Source organism: Typopeltis vanoorti, chromosome 16 (genome assembly GCF_054136105.1).
Source record: "Typopeltis vanoorti isolate ZY-2024b chromosome 16, IOZ_Tvanoo_1.0, whole genome shotgun sequence".
In the NCBI taxonomy this organism is placed as follows: Eukaryota; Metazoa; Arthropoda; class Arachnida; order Uropygi; family Thelyphonidae; genus Typopeltis; species Typopeltis vanoorti.
This window is the reverse complement of record NC_143564.1, coordinates 54,811,937-54,837,805: the sequence shown is the minus strand read 5'-3', so window position 1 is coordinate 54,837,805 and position 25,869 is coordinate 54,811,937. Positions and strand designations below refer to the sequence as shown.

The following is a 25,869-nucleotide window of genomic DNA, read 5'->3' as shown; positions in this document are numbered from 1 at the left end:
CAATATAGCGGTACCAGACTTTTGGTTTAAAGTGAAAGGAGTTAATAGCTTTTTCTTCAAAATTGTTGAGAAATATATCTGCGAGAATCAGAGAGAGTGGGCTGCCCATAGCCAGACCTGAGTTTTGTAAGTAGATCTTATTATCATATTTGAAGTATCCTGACTTTATGCAATGGGAGAGAAGAGCAAAGAGTTTTTTTGATAATTTGTTCTTGAGAAGATCGAGGACTTCTTGAGCAGGTACATTTGTAAAGAGAGAGAGAAACAATATCAAAACTGGCCATTAAATCTGTTTTTTTAAGTTTGATGTCCTTGATTTTAGAAACAAAATCTGCAGAGTTTTTAGAAGAGGAAATTCCAGAAAGATCTATCTAAAAAAAGTTGTCATCAATAAGTCTTCCCATCATTTATCTTTGGCAGAAGAAAGCATACTTGCTAAAGGTCTCAACTTTGTCACTGCTCCTACATCCATCCCTAGAGAACATCTATTAACAAAGATAGAAAAGGCAGCTTCTTTATTACCAAACAAAGAAGCTAATCTCCTCCATATGGAAGCAATTTTCTCTATAAATAAAGCTAGACCTTCACCTGACAACATTTCTTACTCTGAAAGGACAGCTATCAAGTCCTTGAAAGATAATAGTAACATAGTTATCTTCTAGCAGACAAAGGGAATGCAACTGTCATCTTAAACAAGTCTGATTACCATAATAAAATCTTAGAACTTTTAAATAGTGAGACTTACTCAGAAATTGCTAGTGACCCTACGATGGAACTACACAATAGAACTAATAATTTATTAAAAACCACCTTAGAGTTACAAAGAAACATTCGGCTTTCTCTTAGGTCACTTCATCCCTTGATACCTCGACTGTATGGTCTCCCCAAGATTCACAAAAATAAGTTATTTTTGTGAATCTTGGGGAGAAGAAAACAGAAGAAACAGAAATTGAAAATGAACTCCGTTTTCTTAAAAAAACTTTTATTAATAATGGTTTCTCTCCAAAGAAAATTGACAAATTTCTTTCCCCCAGGCACTCAACTACTTCTGAAGATCCCTCTCCCTCAAGAGCCTTCATCTCCTTGCCTTACATCAGCTCTCTTTCACCAAAACTGGTCAAGATTCTCAAGAAATTTAACTTCGAAACTTGCTTCACTACGCTTCCAAAACTTCGTTCATTACTTAGCAAACATAAACAGAAACATCTTCCTACTCAGTTTCCAGGAGTGTACAAGATTTTGTGTGATTGTGGAAAGCCATACTATGGACACACCGCTAAATCCATCCTTCTACATTTGGATGAACACCGTAGAGATAGCTCCTATAACAGGACTAGAGCTAACGCTCTCTCTAGCCACGTTCTCTTTTCAGCTAACTCAGACGAAGGCCGCCAACACATTGTAAACTGGACTGAAACTTCTAACATCCATGTGTGCTACGATGAACTCGCAAGAAAGATTGTCGAATCTAGGGAAATTTCTCTAGATTCCTCTCATATCAACAACAGCCTGAGTTACAATCTCTCTGACGCACACGTTGCTTCTGTTCAGTACCGGTGCACTCGCGACAGCGCGTAGTATACGTTTGTTTGGAATTCATACTCGCATTTGTTTTTCAAACACGCTACTGTCTTTTTATACTTGTTCTGTTATTACAATTGTAAGTCTCTGTAATTTTTTATATACTTCTTTGATTGTGATACCTGAGGATGTTGATCTATTCAACGAAACTAGTAACCTAGTAGTATCTTTTTAAATATATCTTGTCATCTTTTTATCTCTCGGTAACAGTCATTAAAGCTTTATATATAATATATATATATATATATATATATATATATATATCAAGCCATATCCTTTTCTCGGCTGATCCTAATGATGAAAACCCAAGTCATACAGTCCGCTGGGACAGATCTACTAACACCTTTTCGTTGCCATGATGAATTGGAGAGAAAAATTGTAGAATCTAAGAAAATCATCCTCAAACCTGAACATCTAAATAATAACTTGAGCTACAACCTCCCAGATAGTCATTCAGCTATAATCATGTACTGGCATTCACGTGATGCTGCATGCATGCACTCTCCCAACAATGCAACGAAAGAAAGAACAGCTTTAAATACAACTACAACGTTTTCATGCTAATTATGTATAGAGACTCTCTATGTTGTTCATAGTTTTTTTAACATTCAGTGTTCAGTGTTTTTTCTTTTCTTTTATAATGTCTTTTATTGTTTTGGAAGAGTTTAACTACAGTAATATAAATTGGAGAGAGGAAGATGCATGTAGCAATAGGGGAATGGATTTTCTAGAATTCTTGAAGGACAAATGTCTTAGGCAACATGTAACAGAGGGAACAAGAGGTTCAAGAGTTTTGGATTTGGTTATAGCATCAGAAGAGTTGATAATAACTCAGATGACATTCCCCCTGCCCCACTTGGAAAGGGTGACCATGTGGTTTTGACTTGGAAAATGAATAGACATGCAGGAGTATCAAAGAGATGGGAACTTATGTGGAATTATAAAGCAGGTGATTATAATAGTCTTAGATGTCAACTTCGGGAAGTTTCATGGAGGGAGGAATTGGAAGGCCGGGATATCATTAGTGCGTGGGAAATTGTGAAAGAATATTTGTTAGCAGCAATGGTAAGTTGTATACCATGAGTGAAGAGGATGACACAATTTGGAGCAAACTGGATGACAAACAATATTAAACAGGAATTGCATCCAAAAAAGAGGCTATGGAAGAGATATAAGGAGACAGGTGAAGAGAAAATGCATGAAAAATATAAGATACAGGCCAGAAGAGTGACTAGTGTGGTAAGGAAAGCGAAACTGGAATACGAGAGTAGATTGGCCCTAGGATCCAAAGAAAATCCTAGGGAATTTTTTAGCTATGTGGCCAGTAGGAGGAGAAATGACTGTGGGAGAATGGTATTGTGTGATAAAATGTGAATAGAGTGACTGATGCAGATGACATACTGGAATTGTTCAATGAACACGTTATTGAAGTATTTCATCCTAGAGGAGTCAGTTTTAATGCTAGAGGGATAGAGCAGGATCGTGGTTTAGAGGTACAGGAGGAGAGTGTGTTTCAGATACTGAGTACTCTGGATGTCAGTAAAGCGTTGGGGACTGGATGTTATTTCACCACGAGTTTTGAGAGAATGTGCTAGGGAACTGACACTGCCTTTAACCTGGCTTTTCAATGAAAGTCTGGCGACCTGGGATAGGTGCCCATGGAATGGAAGGAAGGTAAGATAGTGCCATTGCATAAGGGTGGTAACAGACTGGAAGTGTCTAATTATAGGCCAGTTTGTGTGTCATCAGTAGTTTTTAAGATCTTGGAGAAAGTAGTGAGGGAAAATATACAACATTGGGCAGATGAGAGTAATGTTATCTGTGAGAATCAACATGGATTTGTGAAAGGGCGCTCTTGTTTTAGCAATATGCTAGCCTTTTATAATAAAGTTACACGAGCATTAGATGAGGGAAAGGCATATATGCAATTTTCTTAGACTTAGTGAAGGCATTTGACAGAGTTCCACATGATAAGCTGATATTTAAGTTGCAGCACATGGGTCTGAATGTCAGATTTGTCAACTGGATTCAGGATTGGCTGTCGGATAGGTATCAGAGAGTTGTGTATGGTGGAGCAGTTTCAAGAAGGCAGAGGGTTACAAGTGGGGGTCCCACAGGGCTCAGTACTAGGAACTATATTGTTTAACCTTTATATCAATGACATTGCCAGTAGATTGCAAGGGGACATTCAGTTGTTTGTGGATGATGGGGAAGGATTATTCATAATAGTGCAGATGTGGTAGCCCTGCAAGAGGATTTGAATAAGCTAGATAGATGGGCAAATGAATGGGTGTATCAGTTTAATGCAGCAAAATGTAAGGTCTTGAGGTTTGGGAAACATTGATGGGATGCTGCATACTCTATGGGAGGAGTTATACTGGAGGAAGTAGGGGAGACTAGCGATCTGGGGTTGATGATTGATAGAAACCTGAAATTTAGGGGACATATTGCAAAGGTGGTGAAGGTAACACAGAGGATTGCTGCAATTATGAGAAGGACACTGAACTGCAGAGATAAATGGGTTATCATTCCGTTGTATAACACTCTGATCAAACCACACTTAGACTATTGTTCTCAGTTTTGGTTCCCCAGGATTTGAAGGGGATAAATTAACTGTGGAAAGGGTACAAAGATGGTTTCAGGACTGTACAATTTTGGTTATGAGGATCGGCTGAGGGAATGTGGACTGCAGAGTTTGGTGGATAGAAGAAGGAGAGGTGATATGATTGAGACTTTTAAACTGTTGAGAGGTGGTTACAGGGTTGACACTAGGGAGTTCTTTTGCTTGGTTGAACAGTGGGAAGGAGTGCCAAGAGGCCATCCCTGGAAGTTATGAAAGGAAACTGTGAGCAAGAGGGTGAGGAGTGGTTGTTTCATGGAGGGTGGTTGAACCGTGGAATTCATTGCCTGATGGAGTGGTGAGAGCGAGAATGGTCAATACGTTTAAGGAATGGTATGATAAACTTCGTGTTTCTTAGGGGGGAACCTCCCCTCGATGAGTCTTGACAGAGTTTATGTTCTTAGGAAGGACCTCCCACGAGAGTCTTTTGACTCCATGGAGGCCTGAATAATAATAATAATAATAATATATGTCACCTGATGAAGGCTGTTATAAGGCAAAACTAGTCGTGTTTTACTATTAAACCCCCCTTTTTTTTACCTAAGACTCGGTTTAGGTCATTCAACTCATTTTACAATATATACAAAGATACCAAGCAATTTTGTAAACTTGGTTTTAATCTTTCTTCCCAAGTAAGCAAACAAGCAGGTAAGTCAAGTTCGTGCCTGAAGTATTTCAGATCTGAGGCAACTCCTGATAAAGGTGGAGTAAGCTCTGATCACTTTCCTTAGTATCTCCCATAATGCAAAGCACATCTCCTTGAGCTTACTCCACCTTTACCACGAATTGCTTCAGACCCGAAAATACTTTAGGTGCAAACTTGATTTACCTTCTTATTTGCTTACTTGGGAAAAAGGATTAAAACCAAGTTTATAAAAGTGTTTGGTAACTTTAACATAGCACTAAAACTAGTGTAGCACTAGAACACACTAAAACCTAAACTATATCTTTGATACATAGATGACATTTTCCTCATCTGGGAATATGGTCCAGAGAACGTACAAACCTTCCTAGATCATTTGAACAATCACCACCAAAAGATCAAATTCACATCGGAACTTGAATTGAACGGTGTGCTCTCCTTTTTTAGATTTAAAGATTACTAGGATGCTTAATTGTCTCAAATTTTCTATTTTTCGAAAAACAACTCATACGAACAGATACTTACATGCCTACTCTCATCACGTCCCTCCACAGAAACTCAGAATTATCACCACTCTGGCTCATCGAGCAAGATCTCTAATTTCAGACGAAGGAGATCTTCAAATCAAACTTAACCACCTCAAAAGTACTTTCTTAAACAACGCTACTCACCTCGAAGCATTTCAAATCGTTTATACCAATGTTTCTCAACCTGTGGTTTGTGACGATGGGATAGGTGGTTCGCACGCAGACTTAAATTAATTAAATAAATTTTTTTTTTTAATTATCCAAATAAATTAAAATTGAATAAGTAAAATTATTTGAATCAAATGGAGACTTAAAAAAACAACAAATAGAATCAGAATGTTCAATGGCAGAAGCAATAAAACTATATTGTTGTTCACTTCACTCCTCTTTATTACTTGTCATTCTGGCACTATGATAATTTGTAGTCGGCAGAATGATGAATTATAAGAGGGGTGAAGTGAACAACAATATAGTTTTATTGCTTCCGCCTTCCCTTCTCTTTAGTCAGATTTGAAGTGAACATGTGTTATCCACATTTGAACCAATTGCTTGTTTATTGATGTTTTTTCCTGAAGATTTCCCTCTTTCAACAAAGGCTCAGTGTATCTTCAGAAATGCTAAATGATACTTGGACAAAGTGTGTCGTGAATTAATCCCAGTATTGATCTATTTATATATTTTTCGGAAACGTTTTTGTAATAATGGAAAAGTGGCTTGGAACTAAGACTTTGAAAAGAAGATCAAATGAAACAGGTGATGCTAACCCTAATTTTGATACATGTGTTGTAACGGCGAGTAATTCTGATACTATTCAGGTAGAAGAAACATGCAGTTCAAAGAGAAAATATAGTAGGAAATATAACCGTTCATATTTGGAATTCGGGTTTACTTGGTGTGGAGATGAAAGTGAACAGAAACTTCAATGTGTTTTGTGTTATGAAGTGTTGTCGAACAAGTGCATGAAACCTGCAAAACTCCAACATTTAGAAACTAAACATTGTGCTCTGAAAAATAAGCAAATTGAAAATAAAAAGCCAATTTCAGCGACATTAAATCATGGGAAAGATGTCTTGCCTATAGGTTCGATTAATAGCAAGGTACTGGACACATCTATCTCTTACGTTTGCACATAGCGAAAACAGGGAAACCTCATTCTATCGGGGAAAATTTACTACTAGCTATAAAAGATATGGTGAAAACTGTGTTTGGCAATAAGATACTAAAAGATGTTGATTTGACTCCTCTTTCAATGACACTGTAGGCTGCAGAATTAATGATATGGCAGGTGACGTAGAATCTCAATTAATTGAAATAGTTATGAGCCTTTATTATGCATTACAAATAGATGAGATTACTGATGTTACAGGTGATGTGCAGTTAATATGCTACGTAAGATATGCGCATGATAAAAACATTCATAACAATATTCTGTTTTATAGAATTTTGTCTTTCCAAACAACTGGAGATTAAATATTTTACACTCTCAATAATTACAATTCCCTTTGTGCATACAAAGGGATCCAGTGAGAAAAATGCATGTGCTTCTGTTTGGATTTCCTCATGCCGTTACAGGCAGGCATAGTTGGGGGTTGTTTCTATGGTCAAGGAAGTGGCTCTGGATAAGAATCAGGTATATTCTTTTATACATAGGGAAAGGGTTGGCCTCCATCAGAATTTAAAACTGTGCTATACAATGCTGTAAAGCTAGTTAATTTTATTAAGGTTTGACTGCTAACTAACAGGTTATTTTCACTATTCTACAATGAAATGGACAGTGAATATATATACAACTTTTGCTTCATTCTGAAATTTGCTGGATTTGCAGGGGCAAAGTACTAACAAACGTCTTTCAATTAAGGCACAAAGTTTTATTGTTTGTAAATGAATGTAATTCTAATTTTGCATCACTCCTTGTGGACAAAGCATGGTTATCAACACTATCCTATCTTTCAGTTTATTTTTGTGAAATTAAATGAACTAAATCTCTCCCTTCAGGGAAATTCTTTAACTGTTCTTGATGCCTACAACAAAATAAAAGCATTTGAGGAAAAAAAAAAAAAAGACTGGTGTTGTGCATTAGTTATGTAAAAGACATATAATTTGCACCTTTTCCAACATTTGAATCCTTTTTAGTGGAAAATGATCTTTTTGTTGATTCTGTGTTTCTGGAAAGGGTTTGTGACCACCTCAAAACTCTGAAACAGAATTTTGAAACATATCTTCCTAATAACTTTTATAAGAAATTTCTGTGGGTTTGAGATCTATTTCAGACTTTTAGTCACAAGAACGACCTTTCGTTATCGAAAAAAGAGAACAGTTAATTGAGCTTTCAAGTGACAGTGGGCTTAAAATGCAATTCCGTGATCTTGGTTTGGCTCGATTCTGGATATCACCTTCAGTGAAAAGTGAATTTCCTGAATTATCTGAAAAAGCACTGAAAATCGTCATGCAGTTTTCTACAACCTATCTTTGTGAGAAAGGATTTTCATCGCTCCTTCAAATAAAAACAAAATACAGAAATCGTCTTAGAATGGATTAATTCTAAAACCGTTACTGGTTTTAGAATTAATCCATTTCCAAAATAGGACAAAATTGGGGATGAAACGAAAGTTATGCAAAGTGACATCACGGTGAGGCTCAGCTCTGCTGACGAGGAGGATAGCTGCCCACGTCCCGTTTAGCGAAGTTCTGTATCTCGTACGGTCATTTGCAGGAATATATAGCCAAGCACATCCAATCCATCACATGCAGACAATAACATCTGTATAGTCATTGATTGTACAGAAACACACATCACAATGTAACGAATACTAGCAGCACACAGAACAGATATAAATAAAACCACCACACGATTAATGAATCTACCAGATTTACGATGGCCCTATTTTGTGCCTCTGGATAAAACAGGACGGATATAATTAAAACCACCATCATAACACGATTAGTACAAATCACATACATGCGGTATACGCAGCATTGTGTGTGTGTGTGTGTGTGTGAATGGGGACATTAATGACTTTGGGATGTTCTGAGTGAAATATTTGGGTATATGCAGCAGATGGTTTGGACAGGAAAAGGGATATGATCCATGATGGAATCCATGGATGTCAAGTTTGTATTCAGTATTATGATGAATGGAGTAAGAGATAAGATCAGCATTTTCCTTTCATCTCACAATGAACAGTTTACATGTCGCAGGTCGAATCAGAGAGTGAGTGAAGATAAAAGTTGTTGTAGGGCCAGCTTCATGAGTATGGGAAGCTGAATGTGGATAACATATAAAATATAAAAGTTGCTGTGGGTAGATAAATGGAGATTAAAGATAAACATCGTTCTGGGCAGATGAATTTAGCAGGATGGCGCTGACATTCCCCATTCATTTGCCCATGGTACCAACGGCGCTAAAAATGTTGTTGTGGGGTGAGCTTAATGAGTGTGGGCAGATGAAAGGGGATAACATATAAAATATAAAAGTTGCTTTCTTTGAGCAGAAGAAAGGGGTTGTCAGCAGGATGGTGCTGAAATACCCATTCATTTGCCCACACCAAATCGGAAACTGATACCTTTATGTGTTTAATAAAAATTAAAACTTTGTTCAGTGATGATACACTTCTAAACATTTACTTCCAACTTAATTATGTTTCCATATGTATTTGTAAATATTTATATATATGTAAAATGTATATGTAAATATAATATGTAAATTTTGTATGTAAATGTGATATGTAGATGGATATGTTTTTGTATTGTAAATGTATATGTAAATGTTAGTAACTCCACATATATTTAAAAAATTACATAACTTAGTTGTCCGTTGAATTGTTTTAGGTATTTTACTGGTCCTTGGGCTTAGAAAGGTTGAGAAACGCTGGTCTATACCCTCGTCTCCAACCTCGACAAGAAGATAACTCTACCCCTATTGCCACATTCCATTTCCATACGTGAATTCTCTGTCGCCCAAATTGGCAAAAATTATGATTGAAATTTAATATCAGAACTTACTTCACCACCCTACCAAAACTTTGTTCTTTCCTGACTCAACTCAAGCCAAAACATCACCAATTTCAGTTCCCAGAAGTATATAAAATCATCTGTAGTTACGGGAAGCTGTATTATGGGCAAACCGATGTCTATCTCACTACAACTCGAAGAGCATCAACGTGATATCTCGTACAATAGAAACCATGCAAGTGCCCTCTCCAGTCATGTCCTTTTCTCTGCCATCTCTAATTTAGAAGGGTGTCAACACCAGATAGACTGGAATTTTACTACAAATATCCATAAATGCCCTGATGAACTAGAAAGATGAATTTTCAAATCGAAAGAAATAGTTCTGGACCCCCTCACACATGAGCAGTAATTTAAGTTATAGCTTACCTGATTCACACAGCACAGTAACTCAATTATGCCGTTCTCGAAATAGTTCCCATTCACTAACGCCTCACGCTAGACCTGCCACATGGACGCCAGTTCAAACTTGACTGTTGTTGTTCCTAACTTGTTTATGTGAGAAGTTCACACTTTTTTATCTTGCTAATTTTTCCAGTTTTTTGTGATAGTATGTACACCTGAAGAAGTCGGCATTCTGATGAAACTAGTTGTGTTCTAATTAAAGTTTTTGTCTTATCTCGGTGTTTCTAGTCAGTAAAATTCCAATATAAAATGTCTACAATCTGAGTAAGTACCCTTAATAATAATAATATATATATATATATATATATATATATATGTGAGAGAGAGAGAGAGAGAGAGAGATTGGTCTGCTAATTTCTTTGTAAACATTCATGGATATTTTTTATAAATTTATGGTAAATTGGTTTTATTATAAATATTTCTTGCTGCAAAAATATCTCAGGAAATCATGATGAATTTCTTCAAATAGGGTCCTGTGGGAATGGAGGGATCTAAAGGTAATGATGGGCCAATGGGTGAAACAGTAAGTACAAAGTATCTGTTTCCACTTATTATAAATTTGAAATAATTGAGATATTAATTTTTAATCCTTGATTAAAAGAATGCAAATTTTTCATATGGATTAAAAATACAGCAGTGTTAATTTTATAAACATGTGTTCAAATGCAAGGTTTCTGCTGTATTTATTTTAAATCAAACATTAAATTGAAGAAATTGGAAGTATTCACAAGTATTACGCACAACACTTTGCATTTTAATATATATTTTATTATATTTCATCATTATCAAATTCCTAACATATACCAACATGGGGTGGTGTACAGGATATTATGATAGTACTACATGAAAACGTAACAACATTATGAACTTCCTATCAATAATTTTTCTTTAAATCAATGTTATTTTTCAAGACTCCAATATTAACAGAGCTTATATTTCTATCTTTCAAGGCACTTTTTACTGTATCAATCCACCTAGATCTTGGTCTTCCACTGGGTCTTTATCCTGCCATCCTCGCAAAGAACACTTTTTTCACTAACCTTTGTTTGAAAACTTGCTTTGTTAATATCATCTGAGATTAGCTCTGCTAACCCATTCTTAAATGCTAACAATGTCAAGTTCTTTCCTAATATATCTTCATTTTTAATATCATAGTCATATCAATGCCATCATTTTACTCTGCTAATTCAGAACTTTCTTATCTGTAGTCTCCAGTGTTTGATCAAGTATTTTATTTCTAACTCAGCTCTCAGATCCCTAAATTAAAATTGGTTTGAATACTGCTTTTGTATACAGCTAGTTTAGCATCTTGACCAATTTCTCTGTTTTCCATATAAATTTGGAAAATGAGAATGAGAATATAGGGATGGATATCAGGAGGTTATGATATCACTTTCCCACTATAACAGTATAGTGGGAAAGGTTGTCAGTGTGTTACTGAGGCATAACAATGATGAGTTGAGACAGAGAGTGAGAATCATGAATGATGCACTGGCAGAACTGTGTGAAGAGAAGGGAGTGTAGTTGGATGGGTGTATTCAAGGAAAGAATAGAATTGTACAAAAGTGATGGATTATATTTGAAAGGCTTTAGAACGAGTGAACTGCAGAAACTATTATTGTTAAGTGGAAATGGAATCTATGATGCAAGCAAGAGATAAGAAGTAACAGTTGAAAGATCAGAAGAGGGAACAGAAAACATTGAAGTGTTGGTCAATGAAATAGTAGTAGTGTGAGAGATGAAAAGAGAATAGGAATGCAAGAGAACAGGGAAAGAGGATGAGGGGAGCCCAGATAGATAGAGTGACATGGCATAGGGAAAGTGAATATTGGAAGTAGTAGTGAATGTGCATACTTGTCAGGGGGGGGGGGAAATGATCAGCATAGAAATAGAATGGATCATGATATGATGTGAGTGGGATAATTGAGAATAAGAAGATATATATATGGAATAAGCGATGATAAAGGTGATTAAGCAAAGGCAGGTGTGGTGGGAAAATCACATTCAACAAGTGGCTTGGTTATGACTGGTTATAGACTAAAAATAAACTGCTATGTTTATTTACAAATGCCAAGAGTATTAGAAATAAGGGAGATGAAATTGTTTTACTAATTAAGTTATTGGCACAAAAATGTGTTGAAATAAGTGAAACATGCTTGAATTATGATATCCTGATGGGAATAGAAATGGAAGGATGCAGTGTCTTTTGTGAGGATAAAAATGACAAGAAAAGTGGGGGGGGGGGGGGTGCTGATGATGATAGCAGGGGAATTATATTCACATAAAGTAAACATTATTATTATTACAGCTATCTCCATGGAGTCAGTAGACTCATCGCGGGAGACCCGAACTATCAAAACAATATCTACACTAGTGGCCAAAATTGCGGAAACCTTTTGGAAAAAGTGCATTTTTGAGGTTTGATGGCTCATAGCACCACTTTTTTTTTTTTTTTGGTGAATACCATAAAATTATATATCAATGGAAAGATAATTTAATCAAGAATGTAATGCAACAAAGTTTATTTAATTATCTGTATTCTATGAAAAGCTATAGCCAAATAACCAGGAAAAGGAAGCACAGCATGCTTAGGTTGATATGAAGTAGCTTTCCTTCATTTGAATGTAGCCAATGAACATGAGTGTTTAGAGAACCAATCAGGTGTCATCTTGTTTTGGCAATGAGCCAATAAGGTCACAGTAGGATTCAGCTATTAATGTCATGTATTGGAGCTGAGAGGAGGACATTTGTCAGTGTGTTATATGATTGCTATCAAGTTGGTTGGTTTTTTTGTGTTCTTTCATTTAATGAGCTTGTAAAACATAATAAAATTAAAGAAATGGCACAAAGAGTTGACTGGTCACCCAGAAAGCGCTGTAAAATAGTACTATTAAGTGAACAAGGCTACAGTTATGAAGAAATTAGAAGAAAAATTGGTGGAAACTTAACCAAAGGTGGCATTTCTAAATTTTTGAAGAGGTAAAAGGAGACTCAGTCACTACATAACCAGACTGGTAATGGCAGAAAAAGGTGCATAACACTAAGTGATGATAGAAGAATTGAGAGACTTTGCCTATGTGACAGAAGAAAATCATCTGTGTGTATACAAGATGAAATGGCGCAATACAATGTGAAGTTGAGTGCAAGGACTGTTTGGCACAGACTTCAGGAATTTGGTCTAAATGCTAGAATTCCACGAAAAAAGACATTTTTATCTCTCAAACAAAGGTTGAAAACATTAAACTGGGCTAAAACCCATGTTAACTGGACAGAAGAACAATGGGATAGTGTTATTTGGAGTGATGAGACCAAATTCTCCCTGTTTGGTAGTGATAGCATAAAATACATAAGGAGAAGAATCGGAGAAGATTTGCAACCTGATTGCATTACACCTACAGTGAAACACCCACTTAGTGTTATGATCTGAGGTTGTATGACATCAAAAGGTGTGGGCGGAATTTGCATGATTAATGGGAATATAAATGCCCCAAAATACATAAATGAAATACTTGAGCCCAAACTGAAGCCTTCTGCATGTGATCTTTACCAAGATAATGAAGCATTTATATTTCAACAGGATTCAGCTCCATGTCATGTTGCTGCTGTGTGCAAAAAGTGGTTTCAAAATAATCATATTCCACTGCTGGAATGGCCTGGGAATAGCCCAGACCTTAACCAAATCGAAAATCTATGGAGCCGACTAAAGAAACTTCTTAGCCAGAAGCAACCCACCAATAAAGCCCAATTAATATAAACAATAATTCAATCTTGGTTTCACATTATAACAGCTACAGAATTAAAAACTTGGTTCACTCCATTGGAAGGTCGTAATTAACACTAAAGGTTACCCAACTAAGTATTAACTCACATTGTGAGAATTTTTGTATATCTGATTTTTTCTAGGTGTTTCACTTTTCTTCTTTATAACTGCTGTTCTAATAAAAACTTCTTCATAAAAGTTATTGCATTACATTCTTGATTAAATTATCTTTCCATTGATATATAATTTTATGGTATTACCCCCCCCCCCCAAAAAAAAGTGGTGCTATGAGCCATCAAACCTCAGAAATACACTTTTTCCAAACGGTTTCCACAATTTTGGCCACTAGTATATCATATATCTTCTTGAATTCATTTATAGATGAAGAACTCACAACTGAGTCAGGCAAGGCATTTCACTGATTCACCACCCTATAGGCGAAAAAGCTCGTTCTCACACTTTTCCTTAATTTCCAGGGATGACTGCCTGTTCTTCCATCACTATCACACAGCTGAAACATTTCCCTTGCATCAGTCCTAGAAAAACCTTTCAGTAATTTAAATGTTTCTATCATATCCCCTCTTCTCTGCCTATTAACTAACCTCTGCAATCCACAAGCTCTCGATCTATCAATGTAGGGAGCATTTTTTACATCACTCAACAACTTAGTCACTCTTCTCTGAACCTCTCCACAGCCTCCTCATCTCCAAGGAATCCAGGTGATCAGACCTGAGCATAGTAATCCAAATGTGGAAGTATCAGTGCTTTATAAAGGGGAATAATAACCTCTTTATCTCTGGATGTTAGTGTGTTCCTCAATAACCAAGTAATCCTATGCGCAATTGTTGACACCTTAGCAATGTGTCTCCTGAACTTCATCTCCCTATCTACCAACACCCCTAAGTCCCTAGCCTCATCAATCGCTTGGAGTGCCGTTCCATCAATGTAGTACACAGCTGGTAATCTTTTAATCCCAAAATGCAGAACTTTACACTTTTCCACATTGAATTGACATCCATTACCTTTTGCCAATTTTACCAGCTTATTTAAATCATTCTTCAAACTCTCAACATCAGCTTGATTTTTTATTGCGCTTCCCATTAATTATATATACAAATTAAACAAAAATGACCCAAGCACAGAGCCTTGAGGCACACCACTGGTCACCTGCCTCATCCTGGACTCTGCTCCTCCATACACCACCTTCTGGTATCTCTCCTTGAGCCATCCTCCTATCCATATCACCAGTTTAGTATCCATCCCCATCTTCTCCAATTTGTGCAACAGTATTCCATGGGGTATCCTGTCAAATGTCTTACCAAAATCCAGAAGTACCACTGTGTAGCCATTTTTTTTGTCCAACTCAGATGTCATTCTATTATAAAAAGTTAATAAATTGCTAAGGGAGGATCGACCTTTAACAAAACCATGTTGGCCCCTATAGAGTATCATATCCTAATCCCCATTCTTGAGTTTTCTCTTTAACCAACTTTTCCAATACTTTTACCACCACTCCCGACATGGTGATTGGTCTGTAATTAACTACCGCAGTTTTAGAGCCGCCTTTATGCAAAGGAAAACTACTTTGCCTTCCCTCCACTCCCTAGGGACCATACCAGAGATCAATCTTAAGTTAAATTTGCTAAAGGGAGGTCATGTTTTAGTGATCTACTTACTTATTACAATAAAGTGACTGCTTCCTTGGACAGAGGAGAAGAATACACAGTAATATACTTGGATTTCGCAAAAGCTTTTGATAGAGTACCTCATGATAAGTTGATAGTCAAACTAGAGCAGATGGGGTTGGATATTAGATTAGTGCATTGGATTGGAGACTGGCTATCTGATAGGTATCAACAAGTTGTGTATGGGGGTGCGATATCCAGGAAAAGGAAAGTCACTAGTGGAGTTCCTCAGGGGTCTGTTTTAGGGCCTATATATTAATGATATTGGCAAAGATTTGGATGGAGATATTCAGTTGTTTGCAGATGATGCAAAGTTGGGACGAACCATAAAGAGTAGTGAAGATGTTGTGGCCTTGCAAGAAGACTTGAATAAATTGAGTGATTGGGCAAGCAAATGGGGATGTGAGTTCAATGTTGCAAAATGTAAGGTTTTAAAATTTGGAAAACAAAGATGGGATGCAGAATTTATGCTTGGTGAGAATATATTGTTGGAGGTAGAGGAAATAAGAGATCTAGGGGGTGATAGTGGATAAGGATCTAAAATTTAGGGGACACATCACCAAAATTGTGAAGACAACACAAAGACTTCTGGGAATGATGCGGAGGAAACTGACGTGCAAAGTAGGGAGATTCTAGTTCCATTATATAAGGCTTTGATTAGGCCACACAATGGACTATTGTGCCCAGATTTTGTCACTGGGTTTTCAGAAGGATGAAAAGATGTTGGAAAGGGTCCAAAGGCGACTGCCTAAGGTAGTTTCTGACCTCTGGAATGTTGTGTATGAGGAAAGATTGAGAAGATGTAATTTGCAGAGTCTGGTGGAGAGAAGGAAGAGGGGAGATATGATAGAGACCTACAAGTTGGTAAGAGGTTGTTATAAGATTAATGGTGGAGAAGTTCTACAGAGAATAGTGGGAGATCAGAGGTCATCCCTGGAAACTGTATAAAGAGGGTGTGAGTAGGTAAGTGAGAGGTAGGTTTTTTTCGTGCAGAGTTGTGAATGATTGGAATGCTTTGCCTGAGATTGTGGGGCCTGCAAGGAGTTTGAGTGTGTTTAAGACACAGTATGATGAGATATGTGTGTGATAAAAGGACCTCCCAGATGAGTCTTTGACTCCATGAGGTCTTGGGTAATAATAATAATAATAATAAATAACCAAGTAAGAGGCGTTGACAATTCCTTTGCACATTCACGCAACAGTCGAGATGATATTTCATCTAAACCTACAGCAGTGTTTGCATTTAAATTTTGCAATATACTAAGTATCTCTGATTTCTTAACTTCAATTCCCACATTAGTTATTGCTACAGGTACAGAGATATTCTCACTTGGGTGATAGACTTTTGAAAAGTGATCACTCAGTAACTCTACTATTACATCTGAATTGGTCACCTCGATACCATAAGCACCCACTAAGGTTATCCTTCCGAAGTCATTCTTCCTTTTACTTGCCGCATAGCGGAAGAACTCTTTGGGATTACCCTTGTTCTCCTTGGCTAAGGTCTTCTCATAATCTGATTTAGCTTTTCTTGCTATGCTGGTAACCTTCCTAGCTTGAGCCTTGTTCTGCTGATGGGTGTACTGATCACCTTTCTCCTTGTAAATTCTCCATAACATTTTCTTTTTTTTTGCAGATCAAGCTTGATACTACTACTCATCCATCTAATGCCTACCTTGTTTGTCTTCCTGACCATGGGGATGCAATCTAATATTACCTTCTTCAGATACCCGCTGATTTTATCCCATGCACTGCTAACATCTTTCCCCTGCAATATGTTCTGCCATGGGACCGCTGCAAGCTCACTCCAAAGCTTGTTATAATTGCCTAACCTGTAGTTCCGTATATACCCCTTCTTAAGAGAGAAATCCACAAATTTTGCAACCCCCGCAAGTCAATACCACATGATCGCTCTCACCAATTGGAGGTAACGAGGACACCTTACTTATACATATATCCTCTGAATCAATGAGCAGGTCCAAACACTCGCACACCACTTGTCCCTTCAGTTATGTGCTGTTTCAAGTAATTATCTCGTAGAAAATCTATGAATTCCATTTCCTTTTTGCCATGTGATATTTCCTCCTTCCAAATGATATCACCATAATTAAAATCCCCCATAATAATCACTAGCCCTGCACTCATTGCACTAATTTGCTGATGCATAAATTTAGTATCACCCCTATACTCCCTGGCTTGTAGCAGCAACCAACTGTATATTAGGTTGCATTGGTCACTATTTCACACCAGACCGCCTGAAATGTACTATCATTCACATGTCTATCATCTTGATATACTACTTTCTTTGGCTGCAACTCATCAGCTATCATCAACAGTACTACTCCCCCCCCCCCGTTCTATCTTCTCTGTCCTCCCTGAAAATACTGTAACCATCACATTCGATTCCAGTGACCACATCTTCTGCTAACAGCCAAGTTTCACTAATGCCTACAACTTTTGTTGAGATTGCACTGACTAATGCCAAAAATTCTTCCCTCTTATTTCAAATTCTTCTTGCATTTGAATACAAAAATTGCAGATTCCCTTTAGTTCTTGTAGTTCTTGTACCAGCTTTAGAACTGATATACATGTCACTAATTTCAGTTTAGTCCCATGCTGATATTTATCCCCTCTATTCTGCAATTTATTCCACGAATAAGGTTCAACAGTTATACAATCACTGCTTAAGTTTCTCCCTCTTACACTCAACTTTTTCCATTTTAGTTTCCATGCCCAATCACTTCAACGTGCTCAGAAAACGGTAACTTCATCAATTGCTTATGTTCTGATGCAACCTATCTCTTGCATACAGCTGTCTTTTGCCTTCAAACACACTCCAGACATCAACAAATTCCAGACCTCTTTTTTTTTGTACATTCTTTCAACATATCATTCATTACCATAACTATAATCTTTTCTGCATCATGCCCCTGCTAAAGTCACTCTCTCTCTATTGTTCTGCCAGACAAGCACTCCTCAGGCATACTGCTCTCCATGCCCTTAATCATTGAATCACCATATAATATACCACCTCATAACTTCATTCAAACCCAAACAAGCGTCACTCACTGGCTCATTTTCTACACTATTCAGCATGACTCTCCCAGTTTTATTTCTTACCCTCAACAATCTTTTACTTACTCTCTCACTCTCACAACATCTCATTTCTTCCAGACCTCTTGTGCTTTCATTCTGTTGACTCCCAATCACTCCCATACTATTTATTACTTCATCAGTCACCAAAGACTCTCCCATACTTAATCCTGTTCTAGTTAATTCAGCTAGTGTAATCTCCATTTAGACCTAATTTCTCTATTCAAACCATTTAACTCAGTTTTAATTTCCAGAACCTCCTTACTGAGCACTTCCAATTCCTCTTGCAAAAGATGAAGGTCATTTTTCATTTTCCAGAACTCCTGCTGAAGTTCATCCGCTATGGTCCCGACGTCTGTTTCCATGCCTAATCATTCCAGCCCATCCCGACACTTCTCACACATGTCGACATTTTTATTCTTCTCATTTAGCCAAATAGTCCACAGATCCTTCACATTCCTCGGCGTATACATTTAAAAGTTTCTGCAACGCATCAATTGTGAAAAATCCAATACAGAGCCAGACTTTCGTATAGAAGACCTCAGAGCCACTGACATATGTCTGTTGTTGGACGCCATCTTTAGTCGCTGAAGTAGTAGTGAAACAAACAGCAATGAAAAAACAATATATACAACAGAGTTCCGAACAATAACACCACTGAAGGACACTTGTATCCAACTGAAGCACAACTGCAGCACAATTTGAGAAAGGCACACTATACTTTAATTTAAAAGCACGTTTTCCAGCACAACTCAACACAAACGATTTTGAGGAAGTGTGATGTTAGATGGAGTTTGACAGGAAGAGATATTTAGTTGGATGTGGCTATAGGCCATGGAATGTGGAGGGAGGTGATGAAGAAATATGTATAAGCAACTTGGGATAGTGAACAAAGGAAGGGTGATTATTATGGGTGTGTAGATTGGAATGAAGAGATAGCGTTTGGGAATAAGGAAAATGAATTTCATGAGACACAACTATCTTAGGCAGTATGTAAAGGAAGGTGTGCAAAGATCAAGAGTTTTAGATCTAATCATTTGATCAGAGGATGTAATTTTGAATAGGGTTTGCACTTCATTCCACTTGGTCAAAATGACCATAAATTGATCAGCTGGGTTATGCATAGTCATATGAAGGCTTCTGTGAGGAAAGGATATATGTGGAATTGCAAGGCTGGTGATTATCACAAGCTTAGGAGACAGCTTGCAGCTATAGCATGGAATGAGGAGCTGAGTGGAAATAAAATAAATACTGCTTGGGAACTGGGAAAGAAATACTTAATAGCATTTCTGCTCCCTTCACATCGTCTTGAACACAGGCCATACACAGTCAAAGTAGCTCTAGCCAGTGAGCTTCAGCCAGCCTTTACAAGTGTGCGTGTTGCTTGGGAAAATTAAGTTACAACCAACTTTTTATGACGATGCTATTGACCACTTCATAAAGAAGAACCATAGGGTAGAATTTGTATTCAAGTAGCTAAATTGAAAAAGATAGAATATCATTTAATAAATTTAGTTTAATCCCTTATCCAAGTGTGAGCAAACAAAGTTTGTGCCTGAAAGTATCTTCAGTACTGGGGTAAGGTAGTACAACACCAGGCAACTCGTTGCAAAGGTGGACCAAGCTAACATCACACCTATCTCAGTATCTCCCATAATGCAAAACACATCTCCTTGCGGATATGTATAATGTTATGCATTAAGGGAAGGGCCACTATCCAGACTAGTTTCAACATTTATTGAGGTCTCTTCAGTGGGAACCAGGCCCAGGTGTGGAGATACCAGGCAGAAGCAATAGCAAGGTCATCTCTACCTATAGGAGTTGCCAAAGGAGTGCCACCTTTTTATTAAATTACTCTGGATTTAGAGAAAGATGTTGAAAGTTTATTTTTCATTTGGTTGGACTATAATAAATTTAGTTAAAAAAGAGATCTGTTTTGCATTATGGGAGATACTGAGATAGGAGTGATGTTAACTTGGTGCACCTTTGCTACGAGTTGCCCGGTGTTGTACTTCCTTACCCCAGTCCTGAAGATGCTTTCAGGTGCAAACTTTGTTTGCTCACACTTGGATAAAGGATTAAACTAAATTTATTATAGTCGAACCAAGTGAAAAATAAATTTTCAACATCTTTCTCTAAATCCAGAGTAATTTAATAAAAAGGTGGCACACCTTTTAGCAACTCCTATAGGTAGAGATGACCTTGCTATTACTTCTGCCTGGTATCTCCACATCTGGGCCTGGCTCCCACTGAAGAGACCTCAATAAAGGTCGAAATTAGTCTGGGTAGTGGCCCTTCCCTTAATGCATAACATTATACATGTTTGCAAGGAGAAGTGTTTTGCATTATGGGAGATACTGAGATAGGAGTGATGTTAGCTTGGTCCACCTTTGCAACGAGTTGCCCGGTGTTGTACTACCTTACCCCAGTATTGTACTACCTTTATCCAAGTGTGAGCAAACTTTGTTTGCTTACACTTGGATAGAGGATTAAACTAAATTTATTATAGTCCAACCAAGTGAAAAATAAACTTTCAGAATATCGTTTGTAAAATAAATGTTGTATTTGTATGATTAAGTGTACATAAATTTCTAAATATCTAGTTTTAAATGGTCAGTAAATTCATTATTCTGCTAATCAGACTTCAATCACACCTCTCACTCTCTGAATGATAACAAGAGCAAGCGCGAATTTTAAGACCAGCATTCGCCCCTGTACCCTGCTACTTCTATTCCTGATATTACATCATCTTCCATCAACCATCTCAGAGATCCCAATAATCTTTGGCCAGGCTGATGCTATCAGCATCACTAATTCATCTCCTTTATTCCAGATACTCCTGCATTAATATAAAGCATAAAAATGTCACTGCTTCTATACCTATTATTCATTCCAGATTTACTGGACTCATTCTTACTTTACCTGATATTGTCCCCCGCCCCCAAGCACCCATTCCCACAAGAGGCCACTCCTGCTACCATCTGCCTTCTGACACATTCTGGCTATTGTGCTATTCATTATTACTGCTCTTCTGCTCAGCTCATCATTATCATACCTGTGTAACACACACTATCTTTCTTCTCTGCGTTTTCTTTTATACACCTCAAGCATGAATCTCAGATCTCTTTCCACCCGATTTACACTGCTTCTCAAGTCATTCGTGCCCTTGATCACAATCATCTCATCAACGCTTTCACTCTGCTTAATTGCCATAGTCACACTTCCTATCTTTCCTCCAGGCAAACACTTCTGGCATCCTATCTTGTTGAAAGTTTCTCCACTTGGTTATACTATAAATTAAAGATACCAAGAAATTATATACTTAGTTTAATCCTTTATCCAAGTGAAAGCAAACAAAGCTTGTGCCTGAAGTATTTTCATGACTTAGGCAACTCATGGTAAAGGTAGTATAACTTCACATCACTTGTTTTATTATTCCATAATGCAAAGTACATCTCCTTGCAGACATGTAGAATGCTATGCATTATGGGAAGGGTCAATACCCAGACCGGCTTCCCTGTTTATGTGATGGGGTTACCTCTCCAAAAACTCGTGAGATCCCTTAGATCGCCCAACATTGAGCAACCTGAGTGATCATTTAACTCAGCAGTGGCTCTGTTCAGTGACAGGCTCCCCTACCACCAAGCAGAACTGCTCATATTTCAGGGAAAAGCATCAGCCAAGGAATCCCTAATACAGGCCACCCAAATGGATCCAAATCCCTGGATGCTCAAAAGCTCCCAAAGGCAAAAACCTTAAAAGAGCCAAAACTCTGCTCCGCTGGATCAAACCACCAACCGGTTTCAACCTTCATTGAGGTCTCATCAGTGGGAGCCAGACCCAGAAGTGATACCAAAGTTGAAGTAATGGAGAAGTTATATTTTCATATATGAGTTGCCAAAAGGTGTCACACCTTATTATTATAATACTCTGGATTAGAGATAGTTAGTTGTTGAAAGTTTTTTCACTTGGTTATACTGTAAATTAAAGATATCTTAAGGAAATTATGGGCTGAAGGTCTTCTGATGTAGGTTTCCCCAATTTGGGGCATTCTCGTGCACCCAAATTTGTTGAGGTTTGGATTGTTTCTTAGGGCCGAGGCTGATTCCATTGAAATTCCATGAAACCTGATTCCATTTACAGCCACTCTGGTCTTGCAGACCATGTGCCAGATACCCGCCATAGAATACGGTGGAAGAAAGCCACGATAATACACCATAGTAAATTCAAATACGAAAGGCTTTTCATGGAATCAGCCTCAGCCCTAAGAAACAATCCAAACTTTAATTTATAATATAACCAAGTGGAAAAACTTTCAACAACTAACTATCTCTAATCCAGAGATAGTTAATATATATAATAATATATATTATAATATATAATAATAATAATGTGTGACACCTTTTGGCAACTCATATATGAAAATATGACTTCTGCAGTACTTCAACCTTGGTATTACCTCTGTGTCTGTCTCCCACTGATGTGCTTTTGTGCGGAAGTAGTTGTGGCAAGGCTGTATCCAATGAGGTTTTAAATGAGGCTCGGCTATTGCTTTTTCTGGGTCTGGCTTTCATGCATGTGCTTTTGTGCAGAAGGGGCTGTGCTTTCCCTGAGATATGAGCGTCTCTGCTTGGGGGGTAGGTTTTTGCCTGTCTCTGAGTGGGGCCACCACTGAGATTATGGCACTGCTCGGTGGTGGGGTGTGCCTATCACTGGAGGGAGCCAACGCCGAGTTAAATGATCACTCATTGTCGGGTGATCTGAGTGATCACACGAGTTTTTGGAGTGGTAACCCTACACTTAAACAGGGAAACGGTTGGTAGTTTGATTCTGGGGGAGCAGAGTTTTTGCTCTCTTAAGGTTTTTGCCTTAGGGAGCTTTTGAGCATCCAGGGATTTGGATCTGTTGGGGGTTGCCTTGTTACGGCTTCTTTGGCTGATGCTTTTCCTTGGAATATGAACAGTTCTGCTTGGTGGTAGAGGAAACTGTCACTGAGCAGAGCCAATGCTGAGTTAAATGATCACTCAGGTCGTTCATTGTTGGGTAAGGATCTCACAAGTTTTTGGAGAGGTAACCCCCGCATATAAACAAGAAAACCAGTATGGTTAGTGACCCTTCCCATAATGCATAGCATTATACATGTCCACAAGGAGATGTGCTTTGCATTATGGAATACTAAAACAAGTGATGTGAAGTCATACCACCTTTACCATGAGTTGCCTCAGTCCTGAAAATACTTCAGGCACAAACTTTGTTTGCTTACACTTGGATAAAGGATTAAATCAAGTATATAATTTCTTGGTATCTTTAATTTATGGCATCCTATCTTGCACACCATGGATAATTGAGTCTCCATACATCACACCTCTTACCACTCTGTTCCTTGATTGCTCACTCTCTCTCTCCTGTAACCCTTTCTCTCTGTGTTCCCCTACTTACCTGCTGTCCTGGCATCACTCTGTCCCTGGTTCCAGCACTCCCTCGCATTCTTCTCATTCACCCTGTCTCTGACTGTTTCCATTCTCTTCTCTTTTATCATTCCCATACCTCTCTTCTACTCTTTCTATTCTCTCCTCTTCTATCATTCCCATAACTCTCTCTCATTCCTTCTCTTTTACTGTTTCTATTCTCTCTTCCATCATTCTCTTACCTCTCTCGCTCATTCCCTGTCTTCTGTTTCTATTCTCTCCTCTTCTATTATTCTCATAAGTCTCTCTCTCACTCCTACTCTGATTTGCCTTGCATTCATCTCTTCTGTTCGCCTAATCTCATCTTTCATACTTCTCATCTCATTCCCAGACATTCCACCCCCTCTTTCAGCTCATCTCTCTCTCTCTGCAAGTTAGCCATTCTTGCTTGGCATTCATCCTCCCAATTCAAGACCGCCTTTGAAAACTTCACAGTCATTCAAGCCTTCCACACTCCTCACTCTTATTTATTCATTCATATTTCACTCGTTATTCTCACCTTCTATCACACTACTCGTCTCTCTCTCTCTCTAGGTTGATGCAACGAGGTTGGTTATCGTAATATCTAACTCACTAAATTCTTCCTATTGCCTATATTTTGCACATATATGCACTCTCCTTTCTCTCATCTACCACATATCCAACTGTAGGGATGTATATATACCACAAGCACTGCGTGCCACAAAATTTTGTAGTATGTTACTCAAAATATAGTCCTAAATGGGGGAGGACTTGGTTACCTGGCATTTGTAATTCAAGCTGCAGCTGCCTCCATCATTCAAATAGTGCCAAGGAACTACTACAACTAAACACTAAATACTAATTCTCTACTACATTATGTTATACTCTCTACTATAAGCTAATTTACTTATGCAATACTATAAGCATAAACTATATTTAACCATATTTAAACTATACTAAATAACTAAATAACAAAACTTATCTTCTTCTTCTCTTCCATCGCAGATGCATTCGACTCTGACCTTACTTTCTCAGTAACCCAAAAATAACACAATATAAACAGTAGTTGTTGTTTATATATTTTTTTCCCAGTAACACTTATATTACTGGGGGAAAAAAATGTAACACAGTTCACGACAGAAGTCACACTGTACACCATTTTAAAACACTTTTTTTAGCACAGCTCAAATCCACCACCATTTTCTTCAGTGAGAAAGCAAAAGTTCAAATATCCCTTCACAGATTTTTATGATGACTAGCAACAAACCAACATGCAGCGACATGTACTATTTTTTTAATTAATGTAATCTTAATACTGGTGGAGCATTTTTGGACTTTATCTTTTAGTTGATTATTTTTCGTTTTCTTCTTTTATCCATAAAATGAATTTGGATTGATGTTTTAAGGATACTTGTGACATAAAGACATGAATTTGGATTATTGAAAGCCATGAGTTAAAAGATAATGTGCAGTGACAATTCCCTGTTAATATTTTTGTTGCCAGCACTAAAGTATGTTCAAAATGTAAAATATATTTGGTATGTTCAGCATTTAAAAATTGTCCAACTGGATATGGTGTAATACAGGATGTATATAGGATGTTTATCGTTTTTTTTTACTATTTAATATTTCTGCGTTGCGTTACATATTTATTTCTTGCATATGTGTTTGACATAACTAAGTCTATTATGAAAAGTCTGAGGATGGGGGGGGGGGATCCGACTTACGTATGCCAAGGAGTGTCTGTATTTCCCAAAATTTTGAAATTGGCATACAGTAGGTTATGGTTTGGATGAGATCATAACATTTCACAAGTTTCAAGAAAAACATAATTAAATCTGAATCTTAGTCTAGTTTCTTCATTTAAACTGTTTCAAATTTTATCATCTTTTTATCAAAACTTGTGAAATGCTATGAAATCATGCAAACTCTGACTCTATGCCCATTTCAAAGTTTTGTGAAGTAATTTTACTATTAACTGTTCATTTTTTAAGAATGATTAGGTTATTTAATTGTAGTCACTGAAGCTATTCCATTGGTTGCTTCAAATTTTAATAGTGCATTTCTGTCAACTCAGCTGTGACCAAGATAAGAGCTACTATAGTAAGCAAGTGTATG

The 25,869-nt window shown here is 37.5% G+C and overlaps 1 protein-coding gene across 1 annotated transcript in view; it reads left to right on the top strand.

Moving 5' to 3' along the window:
• The window catches only part of LOC150098029 (uncharacterized), a 995,665-nt gene that overhangs the window by 775,932 nt on the left and 193,864 nt on the right, over positions 1–25,869 (top strand). The window contains exon 35 of the mRNA XM_090406661.1: positions 10,254–10,307. Coding sequence (XP_090262787.1) covers positions 10,254–10,307 — 54 coding nt within the window. The remainder of the gene's footprint in view (positions 1–10,253; positions 10,308–25,869) is intronic.